This window comes from Tyto alba, unplaced genomic scaffold (genome assembly GCF_018691265.1).
Source record: "Tyto alba isolate M040663 unplaced genomic scaffold, T.alba_DEE_v4.0 Super-Scaffold_40, whole genome shotgun sequence".
Classification (NCBI taxonomy): domain Eukaryota; kingdom Metazoa; phylum Chordata; class Aves; order Strigiformes; family Tytonidae; genus Tyto; species Tyto alba.
The window spans coordinates 12,706,965-12,723,033 of record NW_024881316.1 but is presented as its reverse complement, the minus strand read 5'-3'; the positions used below and the strand labels follow the sequence as shown (position 1 = coordinate 12,723,033).

At 44.3% G+C, this 16,069-nt stretch overlaps 1 protein-coding gene across 13 annotated transcripts in view; it reads right to left on the bottom strand.

Annotated features, from left to right (window-relative positions):
* The window catches only part of SNAP91 (synaptosome associated protein 91), a 74,577-nt gene extending 59,298 nt beyond the window's left edge, over nucleotides 1-15,279 (bottom strand). For 7 of the 13 annotated variants that reach the window (XM_042803123.1, XM_042803129.1, XM_042803133.1 and 4 more), the window contains exons 1-2: nucleotides 14,792-14,941; nucleotides 13,924-14,083 (exon numbers count right to left, since the gene is read on the bottom strand). In XM_042803123.1, coding sequence (XP_042659057.1) covers nucleotides 13,924-14,053 — 130 coding nt within the window. In that variant the 5' untranslated portion in view covers nucleotides 14,054-14,083; nucleotides 14,792-14,941. Of the gene's footprint in view, nucleotides 1-13,923; nucleotides 14,084-14,666; nucleotides 14,746-14,791; nucleotides 14,943-15,147 lie in introns of those variants that run through there. The other 6 variants (XM_042803128.1, XM_042803126.1, XM_042803130.1 and 3 more) reach the window with 4 other exon arrangements.
* Nucleotides 15,280-16,069: the final 790 nt, after the last annotated feature.

Genomic DNA, 16,069 nt, shown 5'->3' with positions numbered 1-16,069 from the left:
ATATTAGCTGAGGTTCCTGAATTCTGAGAGGTCACGGCAGTGAGTCTTTGAACCACACAACTCCCACACCAAGACAACCTTTTATATACAACTTCTTCCTCTCTGCCTACTCAGAAGCACACTCATATTACTCGTAGTATTAGGCATTTTGCAGAAGAGAAAAATAGTTTCTTCTTCCCTATCAATCACATGAAGAGTCTGCGGAGAGACAGAGCAGATGACTTAGAGTACCAGCAAATTTCTCTTGGAGCTTCCCCCAGTTTCTCAAACTGAGTTTAACTAGGTTTCGAATCATTTTATTATCACACTACTCCTTTTTAAATACAGTAGCACACTACTTCCTGTATCACCAAATACTTGTTTTGAAAACAAAGCTGAATGAGCTACTGCCCATATGCATTGCTGGATTTTATTCCATTGCACTTTCATACAGTTTGCACCCTTCCTTTCCCACCATATCAAGGCAAGATATTTAGCTTTAAGTCATCTGAAAAAAAAAAAAAAAACACCCCAGACCATTAGCAGTATTAAACCAGTTATGTTGGATTTGTGTGCCTTTTGGTCCTTAAAGATTTACACATATAGCTTTTCCTCCTGAGAAGTTCAGGTGCAGCTCTCTCAGAAAGGGGAAAATAAAAGTCAACTGTCAGGCGGCCTTCTACTGGATCTGAAAGGGTGTGACCAAGGCACCTGCCTCCGTAAGTACTAATAATGGGGAAGAGGTGTGATTATACTGTGTCAAAATAAATTCTTGCCATAAGCATCTCCTTCAAGTTCCATGAACTGTGAAAACTTCTTGCTTAAAAGAACAGTCCCCAGAACTTATAGCTCCACTGCCTCTGGCGGAAAATAATGTGCATTACCTTTAGTGTTTGCATTACAGTTCTCTCCTTGAGAGTAGTACAACTGAAAGATGACACTCAGGACAGCTGCAGAAGCTCAAGTTTAAGCAGCAGTCATTGGGGTTTTAAGTATGGTCTTTAAGACTGCTAATTAATTAGTGATGAATATATTTTATGGACAAAGTCCGAGACCTTTCTGATATATATATGATCCAACTAGTCAGAAGAATAAAAGTTTCAATTTTTACTCAGAAAATAAATATCTGGAACAATAAAGCTGTCACTCAGAAGACGGGCTTCACAAATTCCCTAATACAACTAATACTAAGGAAAAGAGGTTTTTTACCATCACACGTATGAAGCCAGAACACTACCCAAAGGGGAAAAGGCCCCATAGTCAAAGAATTCTGTCTGGTTTCTTCCCAAATACAGCCACCACAGCTTTTTCAAGCAGCTTCACTGTAGGAAAAGCCTTATTTATTAAGTGTAGAATCCTTCTCCTGTCCAAAGTAGTAAGAAGCTCAGTCTTGAACCTCATTTGTACAGAATTCACTCACTTTGAATACCAAAGAATTTGCCTTGGGTAGGAATACAAGTTCAACAAAGCAGGGGAAGGAGGAGCCATCACTGCTCTAATGATCCTTTCCCTTCATCCAGGGACCTCATTCCAGACCCACTCTCCACCCAAACCCTGCTCCACAACTAGCTCAACAGAAACATGTATTTTTCTGCTCAAAGACAAGAATTGAGCAGTTATGCTTATGTCGATATGAAATAAAGTAATTCTGGAGCTAGATGTGCCACTTCTCTATTTTACTGATTTACTGCAAATAGCAGCTGAGCCACAAACCACCATGGTACTATCTTTTTTTGCGCAGCACTCAATAGTTTAAGATATACAAAAGGCCATTTCCATTTGGTGAATACCAACCAACAGTTATAAGGTTAAAATATAAAAGTAATTGCCTTGGAGGAAATGCTATTCCCCATCCTACTGTAATATGGCATCCTAGATGCCAAACTAGCAGAAGGGACATGGAAAAAACCCTAACATTATAGGTAGCATTTATGTTAAGCATTTGACCACTAACTTAGCATAAAAAGGAGCTTTTATCTTGCACAGCAACTCTCAGACCTCATTCTACAAGCCATTTCATTCAGGAGTTTAAACCTGGGAGCCTTAACCAAAATACACATTAATCTAGAGAAGAAATATGAAACTGCAGCCACCACCCAATCTTCTGCCAAGCATTCAAAGATTTTATTCAATTTCTTCTAAGGGGTAGAATTGTTCTCTCCATCCATGCAAGCATTAAAGCAACAGTCCCATTGCATCCTAGGTCTTGCTGCAAGCAGAACAAGTTTAAAGGGGGTATACTGATGCAAGATTATTGCTTAGAAGGATAAAAGTCAGTAAAATCTAGTTAATTGACTACTGTAAGTGGATGCCAGGATTCCAGCTGTGGCCTGTGATTACCATTCCATAAGGGTGAACAATCCCTAACATTACCTGTTGGTTATATCAATTCATAACTCTTATCACTAGGTTGTTTACTGGAATATCAGTAACAGGATTGACTGCAGCTTTTATCCAGAACAGCACAGCTACACTAGAAAAGTAAGGATTTCATGTTTGCCACAGCAGCATAGGGTCATTTACTGTAATCTGCACTAGAGCGTTTTCTAAACAGCCTCTACACATTGGGCTGATCTTAAACTCCAACCACATCTGGCAGAAAGTGGTAATCAACTGAGGCATGGTACATGAGCTATTTGAGCTGTCATGCTGCTGCCATTTTTATTCTCAGAAGAATGAACCCTGGTTAGTGCTTTCCACCCCCAAATGATCTACTTTCCTCAGAAAACCATTTGTTCTTAATAAACTTGTAGAAGTGAAACTGTCACTAACCTATCAACTCTGCCCAGAACAGCAATCTGTAATCGACTACAAATCTGAATGAGACTGTAAATATATTTCGAGCAGCCTGATGTTTCAGCTGCACTGCTTAGTTGTTACACATTGGGAATACATAAAAAAAAAAAAAGGGGGGGGGGGGAGGGATATGAGACATCGTGTGAGCAACTTCAGTGACATGTTAATTAGCTGCAGCCTGTATGCTAGAAACAGATCAGCTGAGTAGGCAGGCTCAGCAGCTGACACATCTAACTTTCGATATCCAGATTATGGTCCATGTTTTTCCTACTCTCTGTGGGATTCCTCTGAGAGTGCAACTATTTTGTCAGTGGATGCCACAAGACAACGCAACGCTCATTAGGGTCAGCCTGAAAAATAACCAAACAAGGCCAGAGAGCCCATGCACTCTAGCCAGCTGACAAGCCACCAGAAGCTTAGCATGAGTTTGAAATTCTCAACCGGGCATGAAATGACCGCAACTATGCGGACAGTCCTGCTGAAAACAGACATATCTGTAGGAAAAAGAAACCAAGCGTAATGCAAACCCATCCATACAGTCAGTGCAACAGTATGACCTTCCAGAGGAATACTGAAGCAGTTGCAGCTACACAGGCAAGTACTTTATAAGATGGGTACAATCATTTCAATCCATTTTGTCTTGTATCTATGTATCTATAAAGCAATAGAAAGACCATAAGAATTCCTAAAACCAGTCACATATGCCTCTTAAGTGAATGGTGTGCCTTAAAACAGTTTTTTACAAACTAACTGATGTCCTTCACAATTAGACAGTTTTATTCTCTCCTTGCTAAAAAAAAAAAAAAATAAAATAATAATGAAATCAAACATGCAATTCCTTTATGTTCATTCCCCTGTACTACACCAGTTAAACAAGAATCCTTTGCTTCTATCACACAGACAGGTGAGTTTAAGTCTCAAATTTTGAAAAAAACTAACATCAAATACCAGTAGACTTCACTCTTCAACATGAGCCTGTAGCCTTTCATATACTGTGGATTTTTTGACATTGAAGAAAAAAAAAAAAAAAAATCCATTAAATTCAATGGAACATCTACCTGAGAGATGGAAGATGCAGTTAGAACTACTAACATTTTAAAAAAACCTGGCAGTACAAAGATGCTATCTAACAGTGCAAAGTCACCAATGCCTCTGAAAGATGTGTTTGCCACTGGCAGTGGAAGTCTCCTATCAAGATACTGATGAGTGGGGAAGCTGGAATCTGTCATGCAGGCTCACATCCAGGCAGCAAGGCTTCGTGCAGATTCAGATCTCTAGACTGGAACACCCAGAAGTGTCAATTAAACTCCTAAGCACAATATGGAGGTGAGTTTTGAAAGGTAGTTTCTCATAATATTGGCTAGGCAATTTTCAGCTTCCTAATAAACAAGAAGTTCTTTAAACTCACCTATTATAAACATAGCGAACTTTGCCTGTTAATACTCTTGACATTCACAAATAACACAGCAATATGAAGTTTAAGTCAAGCTGAGCAAAACTAGAAAGACTCTGCATGGCTTAAAATGAAAGATGGGATCAGAAAGTCACAGGCAAAGCTAATACATGAAAATACTGTTCTGTTTCAGATGCCAGTAACAAAACACCACTCATGATAAAATGTACATGTTTTCAAAACACTGGCACACTAGATATGCTGACTTACTCCGGCTTGCTGCCCCTCAGCAGAATGTACGTTCTCATATAAATAGGTTTAGATGAAGATATAAAACTTAGATTAAGAGCTCCACGTGCAATAACCACACTTTGGATGCCAGAGTCATGCAGCAAGATCCAAACCCTAGCCTCCATTTGAAAAGGTTAGGTTTTAAAACTCCAGGGTTGCTAAAGAACTGATACAATGATAGGTTAAAGTTTTCGTCTATATTTGACCTCTATGTAATGACAAACAGCAGCCTTCAGAGCCAGGGAACGGGCCAGCTGGCTTCCCCCCTTTCATACAAGTCCTACACTCTCTGAAACAAGACGTGAAAGGAAGAGTCCTTTTAAAAACAGTTTGAACTCCCACTGAAGTGCATTTATGTGGGCTCTTCAATTATGTGTAAAGATGTATGCTCTAGCTAGTGCAGTCCTGCCCCGTGGCAAGATAACCAACCACTGCCTTATTTTGAGGACCTTCCTCAACTTGTAAACTTGCATACATATTAAGAATGTGGGCGACAAGTCAGCATGTTTTATTCATGCTTTGAGCAGTCATGCCTTCCTCTCACTTCTACGGAGGACCATTTTAGAGCATTCTGTAAACTATCAGAGAGACTTAAGCGATATAACAAAAGTATTCTGGAGGCCCTAGGAGCCTGCCAGGCTCTGCAGGCTAACCGCTGACCATCTGCGGTGGAAGCACCCGCTGCCATTGTGTCATCCATGCTCGTGCCAAGCCAAGAGTCAGTCTGGAGTGATCGACTGGACTGTCAGTAGTCAAGCCACAGTCTTGTCCCACCTCTCGGACAGCAAAGTATAACACACTTCCTTGAAAAGACATGTCCTTTGGTCCTTTAAATATATGGTGGAACAATCTTAGCCCAAGCGAACCCCAAACTCTCCAATCTACCCTTACAGGTGTTCCACATCTCAGCCATAACCTAGTCTCCTAAATACCTAGAAACAACTAGCAGAGACCACTGCTTTCTTTTTTATTCCTTCTTTGAGAAAGTAAAGCCACCTTGGCTCAACTGTTCTGTTAGAGCTCTGCAGCCCAACTACAACACAGGAGTTCCTGCCAACTTGCTTTCTACCTGTGGTACTTTTGCATATTGGCTCACGACCAGTAAAAGAATTGATTGTCACAAGTCAAACCCAAGCTGCAGACACATTCTGTCAGCAACTTGTAGTCTTCAGTACATATGAGACGCAGGGTGTGATTTCTTGGTGGCCTTCAAGCATGGACATGCCTATGTACTTGCAAAATCTCCTCTACAAGAAATATCATAACACATTTGAGTTTTATCAATGGCTAAAAAAAAAAAAAAATCAACCCAAACTCTAGGAAAGGCAATCAACTGACATACTGCCTCAGATCAAATGGCCAGAATACCGATTACATAAATACACAACATTAGCATACCAGGACTTGTCAGCATCCAATCCCTTTAATTAAACTAAGTTATGATACAGATATAACCTAAAACAAAGCATGAGATTGCATTATCCTGGGCAGGGAGGAAGAACAGAGAGGTATTTAGACTTGGTTTGTCCGGAAGTCACTGGGAATACAATGCACTGCCATTTCCTATACTGTGCCTACAACGAAGCTGCAAGCCTCATTCGCACGGTGGATGCACCATTTGCCAGCAGCCTAGAAAACACTGTTCTAGTACTCCACCTCCATTCATGGTGACATTTCAAGGCTGATGTCCAACACCATTTCTGGCACTAGTCCAGCCTGCTGGTATATTCCCTTTCCTAGTGGACTACAACTCCCAACTGCTTTAGGAAATGTGTTTCACAGCCTAAAGAGAAGAGTTTATGAGCACAAACAGCTTACTGGCTACCAGCTATGACTGTCAAATGTAACCACGAGCACATCCCTGCAAAACTTGTTTTGTGTTGATTTTCAGTGTTTTCAAGCATCTCTGCAGAAGTAAACATGATCAAAATAGCAAGATCAGAAGTATTGAAAACAGTTTTAAGGGTCTAGCATGTGGTTTGTAAGACTCCAGAAAGAGCAGACTTGCAAAGTGACAAGCTAGCCTCTGACAAGCATTCCAACTACCTTCTAGCAGTTGCCAACATCTAGTTTATTCAGGTATTATTTAAGCCACCAAGCTCTCATCCAAGCAAAATTTTGGCCAGTAGGAAAATCAAACAACCATGCCAAGTCTGGTGGGGTGGGATACTCTAACATCAACTTACCAATGAAGCTTCACACTGCAATCTTGCCGGTACTGCTGACTCAGGGGAATGCTGTAAACCCTGTGCTACAGATCACTGCCTGCAGAGCTACTAGGAAGGCTTCTTATATCATATCATTCAGTTTGAGTTCATGGTTCAGCCCTGTGCTGGACTACCCATTCTTTCAGCACACTAGATGTCCTGTGCCGAGACTCAGACCTTGATTTCCTGGCTTGCTTTATTCCTTGCTTTTTAGTTTTCATGGTATTTGAAACCCCTCTGTCCAAACCAGGCAGAATATTGTTCCTAATCTGCATGCCATGTGTTGAAGTCTGGAGATTCAAGTTTCATCAAACACTCATTGGTGAGACTACTGTATTTCCTCTCGGCTGAACTTGTGCTTTTCCACCCTTACCCACACCCTGAGCTGTGCCTTGAAAAGAAGCTCCAAAAAGGAACAGGGCATGTTAATGATACTGTTTGCTACCAATGACTCATCTTTAGACTACAGTAAGACTAATGGAAGGGCTATAATGTCATCTCCCCCACCCCCAATTTTTCCCCACCCCCAGAAACACTGGAGCCAGCTCCTTCAGCAATACCCTATGCCCACAGCTGACTGAGGAAGGTCTCTCCCTTTCTTTTCTTTGGGGGGAGAGGGTATACTGGATGCACATGGCAAGGTTTTGGTAGCAGGAGGGGATGCTGCAGCTGTCATCTCTGAGAATAGGTGTCTCTTCCACAGGCTGCAGGGGATATCTGCTCCAGCACCATGGAGTACCTCCTGCTCCACCTCTAGCCTTGGTGTTCCCTCTGCCATTTCTCACTTTTTCCCTTCTCCTCCTCTGACTGTCCACTGTTTTCTACCCTTTAAGTATGTTTTCCCAGAGGTGCCGCAAGCTTGGTGGATGTACTCACCTGTGTCCTGCGGTAGGTCCATTGCAGAGCCAGCTGTGTCCGGCACAGAACATGCCCTGGTCTATTCTCACAGAGGCCACCCCTGCAGCCAACAACTTGCCATGGACACTCAGTATCACGGGAAGGTAAGTAGGACAGGAAGAATGAAGTAGTCTCAAGTATCTCAAACATAGGCAGAAAAATACTAGAAGCAGGTGACCTTCTGCTATATTATCCTTTCTTCAGAAGTGGGGACTAAGAGCAGCAAATTCTCCTCTTTGGCTCACAATTTCTCCATCCAGCAAGAAGCAGGGAAAACAAATACCATCCAAAATGCTCTATGCCCTCCACAATTACCCTATCATCTATTTTTAAGCACTTCAGAGGATCCTTCACAGGACAGAGACACAGAAGCACGGACTGACCACACCAACAAAGCACTTTCTTGGAGACTTGATAGAATTCCTCACTGTTGGGACAGGCTCAGGTAAGGCACGCAGAAGATGAAGGGTTTACAAGCCAGGCTAGGAAATCAGAGGCACAGATCAAATGAAACCACAGGAAATCAAACCGCAGATTTTTGTTGTTGTTTAAAAGATGCTCAATTGCTGCCACCAAGGATCTAAGGGAGTAACACTATGAGACTATTATGAAACATACTCAACTACTAAATAGAAGGGATTAAAACTATGGACTGGTCACTGTCATACCGACCATGTCATGAACAAAGGAGCTCAAAGAAAGACACAGCTACTCCATTATCAAGGTCTACTAACAGAAGTCAGTACAGCAGAAAGACCCAACTTGTCCCAGAATTTGTCATCCATGACCTTGACAAAGCACATTTAACAGAAGGATCTTGATGACTATTGAAAACAGACTAAGAATACATGACTTCAGCTGAGTAAAAGCCAAGGGGAGGGAGGGTAGGACTAATCAATCTAGCTTTATCGAGTTACACTGTTTGGATGAAAGAAAGTTTAATATTACACTGTCCACCCACTCTTCTGTTTCCTCATCCTCCCTTTCCTTTACTTACTGTAGCATGAAAAGACTTAAACACAGAACAGATGCACAAGATCAAGTGATGCTGCCCATGTTTCAACCTTTGTATCTTAACATGAATTCAAACTTCTATCCAGCTTCAAACATATTTTGAAGAATTATTAGTTAGCCAAGTCTCAGACTAATTAAAAGAACAGCCTTCTCTTGGTACTACAAATGCCTTAAAAACCGTATGGGGCTGGGGAGGTGTGGGGGTGTGGGAACTGAAAGTCAATGCCATTTAAATATTCAAGATCAACTAATCTAAAAAGCCTTCTTATTAGCTCCCCTTACCTATGACAGACATTTCTACTCCTATTCAGAGATCTACACACCTCCAAATAAAGCGAGTCTTCAATACTGTTTTGGGAAAGGACATGGGAGAAACCCACAGAAATAGAGAACTATTCAACATAGAGAGTGATGACAAGTCCTTACACACATACAAATAAATATGCTAATCCAATATCCATTAATGAATTAAAGAAAAGAATTGCTTGCTTGGATTTTTCAATTTTCAGGTGTGAAAGATTCACTGGACTGACAAGTAGTTCACAATTTAGAAAATACCCCAGCTGTGACAACCAAACTAAGGCACTGTATTACAGCTGATCTACAATGCTAACTTTTAAACAAAGTCAGTTCTCTCATACATGGAAACTGTGACAAATTCCAAGATATAGTGAGACATACAAAAGTAGTTTCATTAGTAAAGTGTGAAGGATTAAACCCAGTTTGTACAGGGGCTCTGTTCTTGGCACTTTTCTTGAAGGTAATTCCAGAGCCGTAAAGACAAAGTGTCACCTGGACTGCAGAGCAATGCAGTACTCATGTCTGTGCTACTCCTGCCAGGAAAGGGCCCCGAGTGCCAACAGACTTGGAACACTCCCCAAATCATTTCAGCAGCAAACAGCTTATGAAATACACATCCAAGTTAACCTTAGCAGTCACTGAAGTCTAGTGACTCAAAACAGCACCACTGACCCCCACCTCGCCACCAAAAAAAAATAAAAAAATAAAAATTTAAAAATTAAAAAAAAAAAAAAAAAGCACAAAAAAACCCCACCAGACATATTCCTCAGGAACGAAATAGAGGTTTCTTAGACTAACCTGTGAGATCGAGAAACTTTATCTTTACGAAGCCTAGGAAAAAAGTTTAACCTATTGCTTTTGGTCAACAGCCACTTCTATTTCAACACTAGAGACCACAATGGTTCAAACGTGTTAGATCATCCCCCCAGTTTGAAGGAGAAAAGCAAAACACTACAGGAACAAAGTGTCTTGTATAAGCAAAATACTGACACCAGCCCTGCAGTTCAGTCACTAGCATGAATTAAACTATAAATTTCCTTACAGAGTCTTTGTTTGCTAGCCATGTACAAATATGCAAAATTAGACTTGGGATGGAAAGATGTTACTGGAGATACACGGGACATCTCCACAGCCACAGAAAATCAAGTCTTGATCTTCATCTGCTTTATTTCCACATTTCATTAAGATCTCCCAGCTCTTGATCAGACCTCCCAAAGGGCCTTCTACCATATGAAAATTATTTTGAAGAAGTAAGGAAGCACCATGTGGTCTTTTTAGACTACACACTCCAGAACTTCCTCCTGTTGCAAAACAATTCACTCAACAAAATAAGTCAAGGAAAATCCCAGCCATTTTGATCATTTTCAGAAACAGGAACTTGTTACGACCAACTGCAGATGCAACAACCTCACTGGTTTCCAATTCACTTCCCTAAATGAAAGCTTGACGGTCTGTTTCTGAGCGAGATCCTTTATAAAAGGAGCTGAGTTCAGACCCGCCTATTTTTCCCTCATCTATCATGTGTTTTAACAGTTGAAAGTCAAGTTACTTCCCTCCTCCAAAAGCTTCTCCCCATTGTTACCATCAGTAAGCACCATTTGAGGCTGGCAGCTGCCTTTTACTTGCCCCACACAAATAAACCCCCAGTGAAGCCTCAACGCATTTGTCAGAACAATTTTGAGAATGAAACTTCTATTCTGTGGACTAGGATTGCCCTCTCAGTTGAATTACCACAGCTTGCATATCCTTAATGTAGCCCCTGTATCTCATTCATCCACTCAGCAATGGCCCTTCTCACCGCAGCAAAATCAAGTTGCTAAATCCCACTTCTTCATCGGAATGCTTTCCTCACTTGCTGTATCTAATCATAATTTATTTAACACAACATGGTCAGCTGAGGGAGATTAATCCATATCATTCTGGTGAATTTAAAACAACTTTACGATGACAATGGTTTGTTAGGTCCAAAAGGTTAAGAGCTGTAACATGCCAACTGCAACAACTTGCCCCAAACCACTGAAGCATCACAGTTTTACATTCCTTTTCTCCCCACAGGGACTTGGGAAATGCATTTAATGTCATTTAGCACTACTTCAGCAGTTGCTGGAAATTCACTAGTATGAGAGCTGGAATTCAAGAAAATGGTAAATCTCACTAATGAGTATATGATAGAAACTTAATCATACTTCAGTACCTCTTTACATGGCAAACCTGTACAGCACCCAGAGCCCATGCCAAAGGACAGCCACTATGCAGCATCCATATTAAAGCCTGTATTTGAAAGCTACGAAAGTACAGAGAACCACACAAAGGTAAACACTTAGCAGCTCAGGTTTTGTTCACAGAAGATACTCATTCTGTTTTCTCCTCCCTTCCTCACACACATGCACTCATACACAAACCATGCTTTTTATTCCTCAGAGCAAATTCCCTCTAAATAGTACTCACTAAAAAAAACTTAAACCAAACAAAAGAAAAAAAAAACACCCAACATCTTATCAACTATCATCTTTCTGTAACCCTCTGGAACTACTATCTTCTGCAGAAAACATATGAGGACAGGCATCACTGTGTTCCCCCCTCACAGGACTACTTAACTCATGTTAAATAGTTGATCTCTCCATTTAATTTACAAAGCCCAGTTGCTAAGCAGGGCAGTGGAAGATAGGTTGCGTGACATGACACCTGGTCACTAAGACATTAAATAAAATTATGGAGTTCCCTAAGGACACAGAACCCCCACACCAATTCTAGAGTTACAGCTTTTCATAAAGCATCGCTCCAACCATCGCTCTGGTACATGAAGTTTTAATCATCTAAGTCCTTCGCACTGTGACTCAAAACTTATCTTAAGGCATTGAAAGTTTTATCTTTCATTCCCTTCACATCTTCAAATGCTACTTTACCAACTTGAAATGCAGTCAGCCACGTGGCTCAGATCTACCTCCACCTAGCAGTACCTCCTGCATGCATGAGGGCATTACTCCTTCAGAGGATGAACTTGTAATTTACTCTCTCATTACAATATATAAAGCCCATTTTAACACTTGTTCACAAGATACACGCCAGAGTTCAAGGAATTGCCTATCAATTTGTAGTTATGAGGGATGCCTTGGGTTTAAGAGCCTGAGAATATTTTTTCTTTTAAAACATGAACTTGATTTTCATTTGTTGTCCACAATTTTGAACGTGTGTATCTCCCACTGACAAGATTCTGTCTTCAATGATACCAAATAGTTAAACTCTCAACTGTTATATACCGACTGGAAAATAGAAGGAAAAATTAACAGGGATATATCTTCCCAGGAAATGGTCATTTTTCTTCCTCTCGTGTGTCTTGCGTACAGGCAGCTATGAAATTGCATGGAATGCTACCAGCTTCAGTCTCCCCCATGCTCATTTTCTAAAGTAGTAATATTAGCAACAATATCCACAGTCCCTTTCCAGACCTTAATATACCACTAGTAAATTATTTCTACCTCATTTTCATCCTGCCTATTCTGTATAGTACTTTTATTTTTATATATATATACACACACACACACACACATACACACACACATATATATAAATACACACACAGAGACACAGAATACTTTTAAATACATAAGCCATGATTTTTTTTTAAGCTAAAGCTTCCAGTAACAGATACAGTAGGCCAGTCCAGACACAACCTACAGATTAAGAAGTGCAGAAAGCTACCAAACAGCAACATAGGAGACATCAATAGATTTTTTTAAAAATATACAAGAAAACAAGAGAGAATACATGGTATCAAGACCGCTGATCTATTTAAGCTATGGTTTAGACTCAAGTCAGTCTTAATCAATGCTCCTTATGTCAGCATCTCTTAGACATATACACAAGAGTAGATATACTGGAAGGTTGGCATGCTGTTTGCCACTTTAAGGGTTAGCTATGAAGTCGTCAGAACCAAAACCTGGACTTATTTTGCAGAAGTAATACTACCTCCTTTTAAGAAATACTGCATCATCAGAATTGGACTTACATGCACCTGCACCAGCATTACTTAGTAATGGCCAGCAGCCAAGAGACTGCTTGGTATAAAACCTGCTGATCTTTGCTTGAAAGTATTTCTTACCATGTCCAAAAAAGAATGGGAAAACACTTAATTTTAGACATTAAAACCTGCTGTTGCTCTCCTGAGTTCAATGCTGGACAGAGTTACTACTGGTAAACAAGGCCACTTAACGTCATGCAATTAAATTCTTTCACCATTCTACTCCTTGGTGTCTCCAAGCAGCAACTGACAGGTGAGTGGGTTGAAAAGAAATAAAACTGTCAAGACAAAACATCACTAGCTCATTGTTTTTTAAGAAACATTTTGACTTCAACCTGGTTTCATGCATTAACTAGCTAATGCCAGTCCAGAATAGACCATCAATCTATGAGACAAAGCCACCAACCATCTTCAAGAAAACACAAAGCAAACTACTGGACAGCTCATGAAGTTGATGTCAGATATTTGGGACCTCAGCATAGCCCTTAAACTCTCCAAAGGCTGTCCCAATCTACAGCGTAGCGTTATCCAAGTGCCTTGCCATTTAAGCACACCACCATCTAAACCTCTTCAGAAGCCTGCTGTGGTGAAGGCCACACTTCTACCGGTGCTTGGCCAGCTCCTGGAGTAGCATTTATGTCTCTGCCTAGCTTAATCCTGACCGAAGAAGGCAGTGACAAGCGTGTGTCCATTTTGCCCAGTGTCCAGTTCCCTCCCCTCTTTGCAAGCCCCTGCTCCACAAGGCACGTATCACACTGCCTTCATGGATAAAAGACAAGAGGTCATGAGTGGGGGGGGGGGGGAGAAATATGGCCGAAAGAGAAGTATTATGCAATAAGAAAAGAAATGCAATAACAACTCATCCTTTCCTGGAGATTTCTCATAACCCTTACGGTTTGCAAGCTGGAATACAGCAAGTACGAGAGCCAAACAGCTCCAAGGGACACTGAGGACCCCCGTGGGCAGCCTCCTCGGCCCTGGGGCTTCGCGGGGGGTGGGGGGGGGAAACAAAAAGGGATGCTCACAGTCCAGGTGCTTTTTCTTGGGCCCCATCACTTCATGCGTGGTGGCTTTGCAGACGGCTCTGGCTACGGCTGATCCCGTAACGCTGTACTGAGCAGCTGCGATGCGATCTGTCAGCGTCTGACCCGACATCTTCGCCTGGCGTGCCTGCTGCTGCCTGCTCTGCAGAGGCGGAAAACACGCGAGGGGAAGGGGAGATTCCGGGTTTATCGCCGAAGGGAGGCGGGCGGGGGGGGGGGGGGGGGGAGTGGGGGCGGCACGGCAGAGACACGCACGGACACACGCACACGGTCACACGGACACACCACACGCACAATGGTCCTTCAGGCAGCCCGGCCCCTCCCGAGGCGCAGCCCCCCCCCCCCGTTGTGTAAGCCTTCGCCTCACTAGAAGCCGCCTGGGGCAAAAATAAAGAGTAATTTAGGCGCCGCAGGGAGAGGATGAAGGGGAAATAATGACGGTACCAAAAGGAGGCTGCACACAAATAACGGACGAGCCCCCCGGTGGGGGGGGGGGGGGGGGAGGAAGGACACCCCCCCCACACACACCTGCCCCGGCAGCGCCCTCCCCCCGAGAAGCCGCCGCCGCGCCCCGGCCCCGCCGCAGCGCCCGCCCCGCCGCCACCCCGATGGGAGATTATGGCACCGTCGCGCCATGTTACGCCCTCCCGGTGCCTCTCCCCCACCGCCACCCCCCGGCCCCACCGGGGACACCCACCCACCCACCCCCACACACACACACGCACCGGGAAACGGGGCGGGCGCCGCTGGATGCGGCGGCGCCCAGCGCCATGCAGCAGCCCGGGGCTGAGCGGCGTGGGGAAGGAGGGGACGGGGGAAGAGGAAGAGGAGGATGAAGCCAGCGCCCGACCTGTCAGTGCGTCCTTCCCTCCCGTCCTCCTGCCGCCGCTCCGGGGCGGGCACCGCCGCCTCCCGCCGCGACCGCTCCCCGGCCCGGTCCGCCGCGCTGCCCGCTGGCGAGGCGCAGCAGCAGCCCTCCTCCTCCTCCTCCTCCTCCTCCTCCCCCCCCACCCTCCCTCCCTCCCTCCCCCCGGCCCCGGTAGCCCCAGGTGCGGGGCGGGCCGCCCTCTCCCGCCGCCCCCCGGGGATGCGCTGGGCGTCCGCGCCCGGGATCCGCCGCCGCCGCCGCTGCTATTTCCAACCCGCGGCTTTAATCCCCGCCGCAGCCTAATCCCCGCGCTACTGCCGCAGCAGCGCCGCCCCTACCCCGGTGCAGAGGGCGGGACGGCGCGGCGCGGCGCTGCCCTTGTTGCCGCCGCCGCAGGTCGGTGGCCCCGGCGCAGTCAGGTGACCCCGCTCGGCGCGGCCGGGTCTGCCCGGGCCGCCCGGTACCGCGGGGCAGAGCCCCCCCCCCCCCCCACGCCTCGCCCCGCCGCGCCTCTTAAAGGGGACGCCGGTGTGCGGCGTGTCCCCCCCCGCCTCCCCCCCTTCCCACTCGCCTCCTGCTTCCCCGAAGGGGCGGCCGGCCGGCGCTGCCCCCACGCGGGTGCCGTGTGGGGGAGCCCGGGGAGGATCCGCGGGGCCCGGAGGTTGGGGGCGGGAGGGGGGGAGCTGAAGCCACTGATGCTTCCCCTTGCCTGCAGCGTGGTCCTGTCGTTAACGCTTAAAATAACGCCCTGAGGGATCCCCAAACTGCACATACGCTGGATTTCTCCAGAATCTTTTTTTATGATGTTGTTGCTGTTATCAAAGATATACGAAATACGTCCCCAGAAAGGTTTTCTTTCTGCTATCCAAGATGTCCTAAAGGTCTTGGTTACAGCAGCGCGCTACGCTAGGGAGGATGTATTGCCACAATTTTATTGTGTGATTGAAGCCTGACGGAGTGTTCTGTGGAGTACTGAGAAATGCAACGTACATATATTACCATAAATTGGTTGAACTTAGTTTTGGAGTAAAGTGATCTAAGTGGGTGGGGTCCAAATGAGATAGTAGTGGTAGCAATTACTTCGAGCTGCCATCAGAACAAATTTCAGAAGACCATGTAAGTGCGTGTTATTAATTAGCTGAAGAAAACAGTATGTACAGTCAAAATTGAAGGTTTGTGCGTATGTAGTGATAAATGGGTTGTGTTGCATACAACGACGTACGGCACCATTTTAGTCTATTATGCCAGGAGAGGAATATT